Below are 9830 nucleotides of genomic sequence, written 5' to 3' on the forward strand. Positions count from 1 at the left end.
GAGCAAGCAGCTACGTGGTGCGTTTGGACAGTTCGTATCTGCGAGCACTGAGACTCGCAAAACTCTGAGCTGCAAAACTGTCAATCATTTCTCACTGCTTTCACTCTAAATGCATTTCAATGACTGCGTCTTCCAAAAATCCATGAGCTCCTTTTGTCAGTCACACTCCAGCACCTGCACAACACTGGATATCTGAATATAACGCAACGAACTTCGGTAAGGTCAACAAAGTAAAAATGTATTCTTCTTTCTTCAGCTATTAACAGGATTAAAAACATTAAACAACTTTCGTTTAGTTGTTGATAAGGTTTTCTGTGCAGCCACGTTATTCAATATTTACAGAAGGAGTCTCCAGTGCCAGTGCTTCGGCTTCAGGACTTCGCGGTTTCTTAGTAACTTCACATGCTTCACTGTTTGAGTCTGGTGAAAGATCTGAGGAAGCTGTTTAAATATGACTCTTTACACTGGGGCTCATTACACAGAGTCACTGATTATTTTCCTATAACAGGAAGTGTTTTGTTCTTTAGGACTGTAGGACTGTAATTATACGGATGGTCACAATCTTACTGCCATTTGTGCTTTTACTTGTCTGGTTTGTGGTCAACGGTGTCATTAAATATGGACTTGGGCTATACTGAAAGTTTATAGAAGTTAATATAGAGGTTAAGAAGTAATTCCTTCTTCTATAAAGCAGCCAAATCTTTGGCACTAGTTGAGAGATTCGTTGGTTCATGAGTTTGATGTTGGCTTCTAAAAAATCTTGTGTACCAGCAGCAGGGTGAGAAACTATGCTGTCCATAACAGCATCTTTTAGTGTAAAATTTAGTCTGGTACATTTGAAATTGAAGTAAATTCTAAGCCTTTCAGATCTTGACTTGGTTTCACTTCCATTTAAACCCAATCTTGACTTGGTTTCACTTCCATTTAAACCCAATCTTGACTTGGTTTCACTTCCATTTGGACTCAATCTTGACTTGGTCTTGTTTCCATTTGGACTCAATCTTTTCTTCCTGGTCTTGAATTTAACTTGTTCGTGATAATGGCTTGGTCTTGTCCACACTCCTGTCCTTACACATTACACGAAAGTGTCTTTTGTACTGTATGAACTATAGTTTCATTCTACAGATACATGCTATTTGTACTTAGCATATTTTACAGTATATGAAGTGAAGTGGATGAAGGGAGAATTTAGGTCGGATTTACAGAAAGCACTTAGATCACAAAATCTTCTTAACTAAGCTTAAGTCCATTTTTTTTCTACGGTCTAACAATCATGAAGCTTCGGTGGTATTTAACTAAACACACCCAAGAGGGTGGTATAACCTAAATGGGACTTAGTCAGAGCCTAAAATAATGAGGTACTGTATGGGACACCTCAGGAGACCTCTCTCTTTTCTATTCTATACACTAGATTTAAAACTTACTTATGAAGGTAATGTCTTTTGCTATGCATTATGCTATAAATAATACGGATAAAGCAGCTGAAATCTCCTTAGTGCAGCATTTCAAATAACCAATAACTGATTATCTCTCCATCTGGGGAGAAATGAAACCTTTCTTTTGCGGCTCTAAAACAAAATAAGGCGACTCATCAGAATTAAATGGGAAACTGGGAGGAAATCTCATTACCACAGAAAACACAGTAAATGATATTGGCTGCAAATTAGGCACGGATTTATCAGGGGGAAATACGGATTAAAAAGCCCTCTGATTTATCAAACGATCTAATGAAAGCCTAGATCTGGCAAGAAAGACATTTTTTTGGATAGTTCTATGAATACAGCCTCAACACTGTATTAAAAAAGGACCCTTAAAACTATAAGCACAACTTATTCAATAAGCGCAGCATCGTTTCCGACCCTTCCGAAGTGTTATTGCGTCTTTAGATACAGGATGATTGCGCTGCCGATTAACAACTTTAGACTTTAAATCATTTTTCAATTAAAAATGAACAATATCTGGCAACAAGATGCCTCTTTTTAAAATTATGTTCATTAATTAGTAACAAAATAGGAAGGAATTGTTTTTTTTTCCTATCATAGTAAAAGCAAATACACAAAATTTTACAAAATTCTACAACATTTTTAACACCGTTCTACTTCAGAAAACTCAGATCGTGCTCTTGATCAAGTTCCTCTTGAACATGTGAATTGCGACGTGTAATATTCCAAATAATCTCACAGAGTTGAAAGTTTTAATAAAATAATACGATTTTTAGGTATTTTAATAAGGACATTTGAAGGTAAAGTGTGGACTTGGACTGGCAAGAGTGCTGGTATCTAAATGTAGAGGATTAATTTAGAAATCTTTAAAGTTCTTGGTATTGTGTAAGGAATTGTCCTGTATTTAAAATGTCTTACAGTTTGCATATATGTATTTTTCAGTGGGACACCAACAACACCTCCATGGGCTAATGTGAGAGGACAGGTTTATGTATGTTTTGTAGAAAAACTACTTTTCTTTATATCTATATACTAAATCTATATATTAACTCTATAGAATTTCTACAAACTTCATTAAAAACGTCACCCCGGCTTTAGACTCCTGGCTGCTGTACATCTTACAGGATCAGTCTAACAGGATATTTAGAGGCAATAAATCTCACCCTAAGGTGTTAATACCATTAACCAGCCAGTTCAATAATTGCCTACAAAACCTATGGTAACGGAATTAGAGGGTGAAATTAGACTCATGATGCTTCCGCAGCGCGCAGCATGACGTAGAAAACAAACACACACACACAAACACACACACACACACACAAACGGAGAGCACACCAATAGTCGGGAAAGCCGCGTAAATAAAAAAGCGCAACTCACGTCACGAAATTTGTCCCATCGAGCCGTCAGCCATTTGTCGTCTAGAAAATTTCCGTTGTTTTGGCGGGCGGCCGCTCCGGTGATAACCGCCGCGCACACACACACACACACCAGGAGCATGACGGTGCGGAGCATCTGCGGAAAGGAAGAAACAAAAACAACGCGCGCACACACACACACACAAACACACACACACACATTGAAAACCTGCTGCCGATAAAAAAAAAACAACAATCCTGATGAGAAAAACCTGAATCATCCGTTACCGCGTCACCTTCAGCAAGAGTCTCTCTCTCTCTCTCTCTCTCTCTCTCTCTCTCTCTCTCTGCCTGTTTGCAATCCTCTACTCGTCACCTTCAGCACGATGGTACGAGCTCTAACGCGCACTACTTCTGTCTGCCTCTGTTTCTGCGCACTGAGCGTATGTTCATGCTCTCTCTCTCTCTCTCTCTCTCTCTCTCACTCACGCTCTCTCTCTCTCTCTCTCTCTCTCTCTCTCTCTCTCTCTCTCTCTCTCACTCACACTCACGCTCTCTCTCTCTCTCTCTCTCTCTCTCTCTCTCTCTCTCTCTCTCTCTCAGCGCTGTGACCCTGTTCTTCTTCCAACAGCGCATGAAAACCAGCCGCCGGGTAAATCCAATCTAAATCCAATCATAATACAAACAAACAAACATACTGGAAGTGACCAGAACATACAGGAAGTCTCACCTTCCTGTATAATGTACTGTACATATTCACACTAATCCCTCATCTTAGCACACCTCTCGGGTCCCATCACAAGTTCTACGTACTGTAGGGCACTTAGAGAGATGGGACACGGAAGAATAGGCACAGATACGGGATTAGAGCAAGCAGTGTTGTGGTTTTATTTTTCTTCAGGTTACTAGTGCAATTTTAGTGCAGCAGAAAGTCAGTGATAAGGAGAAAAATAAATAGTTCCTTTCTTTAAGGGGGGATTGTAGGAGCACTTGGGGAGAAATCCAGGCTCCAACCCTAGGCAGCAAGAGGGGGACGACAGTGAAAATGTGAAGCGGTCCTCTCCAGCAGCGTAGTGTGACCTCAGCCGGCAATCTGAAGTGCTGGATCAGCTGGAGGTTTCTGGAAAAGAATATCAAAGAGACAACATTCCATTAGTACCATCAGGCACGACCCCCTTAGCTCTCCCTAGCCACTGAGCCTAGCTTTCTGCTGTGCTCTCCTCCTGGAGGGTGAATGCTCCAGCGGCGCTCCTGATTGGCCCATGCTTTTCAGCGGGAGTTTCTGCCGCCTCGCCTCACTTTCACTCCCAGCGGTGCTGGCCATGGTCCTGAAGTTTGTGAGATCGCCAAGGTGCTGAACCGCCACCTTTTACACTCTCTCTCTTCTTGGCTGCCAATGCCGAGGGCAAAGAGTGTTTTTTCCTCCACGAATTTGAGGCGGTGCACATGCCGCCGTCAAAGGCCCACCCCTTTGCTCTGAGCCCCCACCTGGTAGCAGTCGTCCCCAGAGACCGTAGCGCCTCGAGAGGCCATCAGCGTTCCCGTGCCGGCTCCTGGCTCGGTGTAGGACCTGGAAGAAGAAATCTTGTAAAGAAAGAAACCACCTAGTTACCCTGTCGTTGGTGTCCTTCACCTTGGCCATCCAGAGCAGAGGGGCATGGTCCATCACAAGGGTAAAGTGCCGCCCTGCCAGGTAGTACCGAAGGTCCTCAATGGCCCACTTGACCACCAGGGCTTCTCGCTCCACTGCGGCGTAGTTTTTCTCGGCAGGGGTCAGCTTCCGGAAGATAAAGAGGACCAGGTGCTCTTTCCCATCGAACTCCTGTGAAAGGACAGCTCCTAGCCCCGTTTTGGACGCATCTGTCTAGCGTGAACGGGCGATCAAAATCCAGATTCTGCAGTACTGGCTGGGAGGTGAGGGCCTCCTTGAGCTGGCAGAATGCCTGTTCTGTGCCGTCTGTCCAGTGCACCTGGTCTGGCTGACCTTTCTTAGTTAGATCTGAAAGGGGGCAGCTAAAGAGAAGTTAGGAACAAAACGTCTGTAATAGCCTGCCAATCCCAAAAAGGCCCGTACCTGTTTCTTTGTAGTTGATCAGGGGTATTCTCTCACGCCTTGGATCTTCTTCTCCTGGGGCTTCAGCAGCCCCCGACCGATGCAATATCCCAGGTACTGGGCCTCGGACAGGCCCAGGTGGCACTTATGGGGATTTGTCGTAAGACCAGCTGTCCGGAGGGCTCCCAAAACCTCCCCCAGATGGAACAGGTGATCGGACCAGGTGGAGGAGTGGACTACCACATCGTCCAGGTAGGTGGCAGTGAAAGCACGGAGGGGTCGGTGGACGATGTCCATGAGGCGCTGGAAGGTGGCTGGAGCCCCATGTAGGCCAAAATGAAGGACCCAATAGAAGGACCCGATACTGCCAGTGGCCATTTGCGGTGCTGAATGCCATCTTTGGTTTCGCCTCCAGCGCAAGGGCCACCTGCCAATAGCCCTTTGTCAGGTCGAGGGTGGAAATGAAACGGGCCTTCCCCAGACGTTCCACCAGGTTGTCCACTCGGGGGAGGGGATAGTAATCCGAGATCTGGTTGAGCCTCCGGAAGTCGTTACAGAGGCAAATGGACCCATGGTTAGGCACCACCAGAATGGGGCTGGACCAAGGGCTGGCAGACTCCTCAATAATCCCTTTCTTCAATATTTGTTCCACTTCCTCCTCGATAGCGTGACGGTGGGCTTCCAGGACCCTGTATGGTCAGTGTCAAACCACCATCCCAGGAGGGGTCTTGATCTCATGGTGCTCCAGCGCTGTACGTCCTGGACGGGATGAGAAGACATCCGCAAACTGGTCCAGGAGCTCTGTGAGGTCGTGCTGCTGAGCTGGTGTGAGATCATCTCCTCTCCTTACTAGGGCATGCTCTTGGGGATCTGTGTGGAGGGAAGAAAATGCAGACACGACAGCCGGAGGTTGAATCCATTTTTTCAAAATGTTTATGTGATATAATTGAGTGTCTGTGTGCTTACCTGGCTGTTGCAACCAATAATTTACAGGTCCCACCTTCTCGAGGACTGTGTACAGGCCCTGCCACTTTGCCAGGAACTTGCAGGAAGCGCTAGAAATGAGTAGCATTACTTGGTCCCCAGGGTGAAGTTCTCTAGCCTGGGCGGGCAGATTGTACGTCCTTTGCTGCGCATGCTGGACTTAACTAGATGTTTCTTCATGATGGGCCCGACACGCTCGATGAAGTCCATGACGGAACGGAAGGGGGAGGGTTGCTCCTCCCAGGCCTCCCGGGCCACGTCCAGCATGCCCCGAGGGCACCGTCTGAATAGGAGTTCAAACGGTGTGAGGCCTGTGGACGCCTGGGGAATTTCTCAGAGACCAAAGAGGACTTTAGGAACGAGGATGTCCCAATTCCGTCCTAACTTGTCTACCACCTTTCGTAGCATCCGCTTCAGGGTTTGGTTGAAACGTTCTACAAGTCCATCTGTTTGTTTTTGGTAGACGGATGTCCTCAGGTGTTTGACCTGCAAAAGCTGACACAGATCCACCATTAATTTTGACATGAATGGCAGATATGGGCATATGGGCAGACTTCGGTAGTGGCCCGATGAGATCCATGCCAATCCTTTCAAATGGGACGTAGTCCTTCCGGGGAGCAGTCCTCTGGCATGGGGCGCAGGTCCTGCAAAAGCCCAGGACCTCTGCATTCATGCCTGGCCATGTAAATCGATCCCGCAGGTTCTCTAGCATGTTCTTGGGTCCAAGATGGCCCCCCAAGGGGTGCGTGTGGGCTAGGTGGAGCAGAAGCAGAGTATGCTGGCTTGGCACCCCCCAGGGGCACTGGACATGGTCCTGAAGTTTGATAGATTGTGCTCAACACCGCTGGCTAAGGTGCTGAACCGCCGCCTTTTACACTCTCTTTCTTCTTGGCTGCCAATGCAGAGGGCAAAGAGCGGTTTTTCCTCCATGAATTTGCGGCGGTGCACGTAGCAGCGCCACAGTGCATTTTGTTTCTGGTTCTACGTCCGCATTTTGTTTATTATCATTCTGATTCTGTGCCTTTGTTTCTGTTCTGTTGCTGTCTTCATGACTGTCCTGTCCCGTCATTGGTCTCTTACTGATCTTGCCGCTTTTCAAATATTCAATGATTCTAACATGCGTCCATTTTATTGTCACTGATTAATCAACTTTGTTTGATGTTACTTAGATGTCACAACCCTTTATTCTCTGTGTGTGTGTGTGTGTTTGTGCACAATTTAAAAGGTGTTAGCCTTTGATCCTGGAGTTAATGGATGTTCCTGAAAATCTTTCAATCAGACCGCCAGACCAAATGGATTTCCTCTTAGACACACACACACACACACACACACACACACACACACACACACACACACACATACACACACAAACACAGACAGAGTTAAACTGCCAGAAAATGTGTGTGTGTATGTGTGTGTGTGTGTGAAGACTGCGTAAAACAATTAAGAGTCCATTTTCAGAAGCTGTAAGAAGACAGAAAGTGAGATTATGTGAGACTAGTGGAGCAGTGATGATGAGCATGGCCATTTTAAAAGGCACTTTGGCATCGCTGCATGGCGCTTCTGACCGTGAGAAGGAAAAAATCAAAAGGATTCGATGGAAGTCATGAAGTCAATGGAGCGAGGGTTTCATTTTGTGTGTAATGTATGAAATTTTGCAAAAAGAGCATGCCTAAATGGGAGAAATGTGTAGAGGCAATTTAAGAGCAGAGAATCAACTAGCTTGCAGGAAATACATGCTCAAGTGCAAGGAGAGAGTAGTATGCTATACACACACACACACACACACACACACACACACACACACACACACTGAATGATACTTTCATTTGTCTCTCTCTCACTGGGAACTGAAAAAGGTTTATAAGAAACCTTACCTCGGTGTTTCCCTTTTAAAGAAAGAAGATAAGACCCTGAAGTAACCAATAAACCTTTAGGGACTGTTTATCTTATATATTATTGTATTTTGTATATAGTTAGTACAAAATACAAGGAAGGTGAAAAGATTTCACTGTAGATGGCAGGCAGCTGGAATTTTCAAATTTTTATCTAATATTCTAAATATCGAAACTCTAAATAACTTCAAATAGAATCTCACGACAATAAACAAACGGTTAAAGAAATAAAAATAAATAAATAAAGAAATAAATATCCTAATTGGCTACAAATAGGAAAACATAATTGTACATATTTAAATTATGTACATTTTAAAATCATTTATTTGCAAAAGAATAAATCTGTAATGATTTGGTCTGTATTATTTTATTTTATTTTATTTTTATATTATATAATTTTTATTTTATTTTATATATATTTTTATGGTTAAAGTGAAACCTGAGTCTTAAAACATTTGAGAATCAGCATTCTAGTACATCTTTGCAGTCTATTCTTCCAAACTAGGTACAAAATATTTGTTCATTTCCTATGTTAACTAGCTAGAGTGCTAACCAACCAGCTAGCAGTGTAAAGTGCTGATTAACTAGCTCACCTGAAAGATAAGGGATTAACTAGCTCACCTGAAAGATACATACGCTAATGGAAGTTAAGTCAAATGTACACACTATTTCTCTTATCATCAAGTAAGCAAACAATTAAGAATTACAACATGTTTTAAGTTCAGCCGGGAAAAATACCACCAAAAATATATTGACATTAAATAATATATAAATATTGCGACTCTACAGCTGGCGGTGGAAACAACAACAAGTATACAAACAAGTAACACCATGTAATACCTTTTTATCAATACTGTCCTATTAAGATCATGTGACATGCTTTTATGAACGGTTTATGTTTCAGGGACAGTTTTATTCTTGGCTCAAATGTAATGGCACCTCTGGACTCCTCAGACACATTTCACCACAAACAATCAAGCTGACAAACAGCACATGACGTATCATACACGTATCATAAAATGTTAGTTTGGTCCTTTGCATCGTATTGCTGATGGTTTGAAAAGTTCATTGTCAGATCGCAGTGCCTCCAGGGAAAACCTGGCTCCTGAAATCTTCATCTCTCATATTGACTTGATTCCGCCAGCCTCCGAAGGCCCGTCTAATGCACTTCCCTCAACAGATAACAGGCTGATCCTGTTTAAAAATGACCTTTAGGAACTGTCTTGCTACCTGTCATGGCAATAAAGTGCATTTATTCTGTCATTTTCATACACTTGGGAATGTTTACATGGAATAAATAATGCATGAATCGAATCGTGCACAGACAGCAAGGGAGACACAAACACACACACACACACACACACACACAATAGTGAAGATCTGGCTATGGGCTTCTCTGCATTATTTAAAATGTCATTAAAAATGCAAGATTAGGTTTGAGAAGTAGATAAGACGTGTGTGTATGTGTGTGTGTGTGTGTGTGTGTGTGTGTGTGTGTGTGTGTGTGTGTGTGTGTGTGAATTCTTTTATATCTTAATGGGGACTAACTGTCCCCACAATGATATGAAGGTCCTCACAAAGATAATAAGGAGAATGTGTGTGAATCTTGATGGGAACTGATTCTCCCCACAAGGACAATAATATCAGACAGGTGTAAACATTGCACAAGATCCACACAAAGATTGTGTGTGTGTGTGTGTGTGTGTGTGTGTGTGTGTGTGTGTGTGTGTGTGGTGAATGCATTTACCTAGAATAGAGATGTGAGATCTGGTAAAAGAACAGATGGCACAGCAGTCAGCCTGAACAAGAAGTGAAAGATGAACAAGAAGTAAAAAAAAAAAAAATCTCAAGACAGACAGACAGACAGACACACACACACACACACACACACACACACACACACACACACACATACACAAACTTTAGAGTTTTGCCCTGAAACCAACAACGAATCAGAAGTTTGTATATTTAGGTACCATTCACTGAGTATGAAGAAACACAGTGCTGAGTGAATGAGCCATAAAAACGAAATTGAGGAAGAGGAAAAAAGCAGAACGAGGAAGAAGAGGTGGATTCTCAACACTGGCAAAAAAAAAAAGTA

At 43.4% G+C, this 9830-nt stretch overlaps 1 protein-coding gene across 2 annotated transcripts in view; it reads right to left on the bottom strand.

Moving 5' to 3' along the window:
* Positions 1-3264, bottom strand: part of spock3 (SPARC (osteonectin), cwcv and kazal like domains proteoglycan 3) — a 29424-nt gene extending 26160 nt beyond the window's left edge. The window contains exons 1-2 of one of the 2 annotated variants that reach the window (XM_060864539.1): positions 3094-3264; positions 2820-2954 (exon numbers count right to left, since the gene is read on the bottom strand). In XM_060864539.1, coding sequence (XP_060720522.1) covers positions 2820-2954 — 135 coding nt within the window. In that variant the 5' untranslated portion in view covers positions 3094-3264. Of the gene's footprint in view, positions 1-2819; positions 2955-3085 lie in introns of both variants that reach the window. The other variant, XM_060864538.1, reaches the window with a different exon arrangement.
* Between the last annotated feature and the right edge of the window lie 6566 nt (positions 3265-9830).

This window comes from Tachysurus vachellii, chromosome 2 (genome assembly GCF_030014155.1).
Source record: "Tachysurus vachellii isolate PV-2020 chromosome 2, HZAU_Pvac_v1, whole genome shotgun sequence".
Lineage (NCBI taxonomy): Eukaryota > Metazoa > Chordata > Actinopteri > Siluriformes > Bagridae > Tachysurus > Tachysurus vachellii.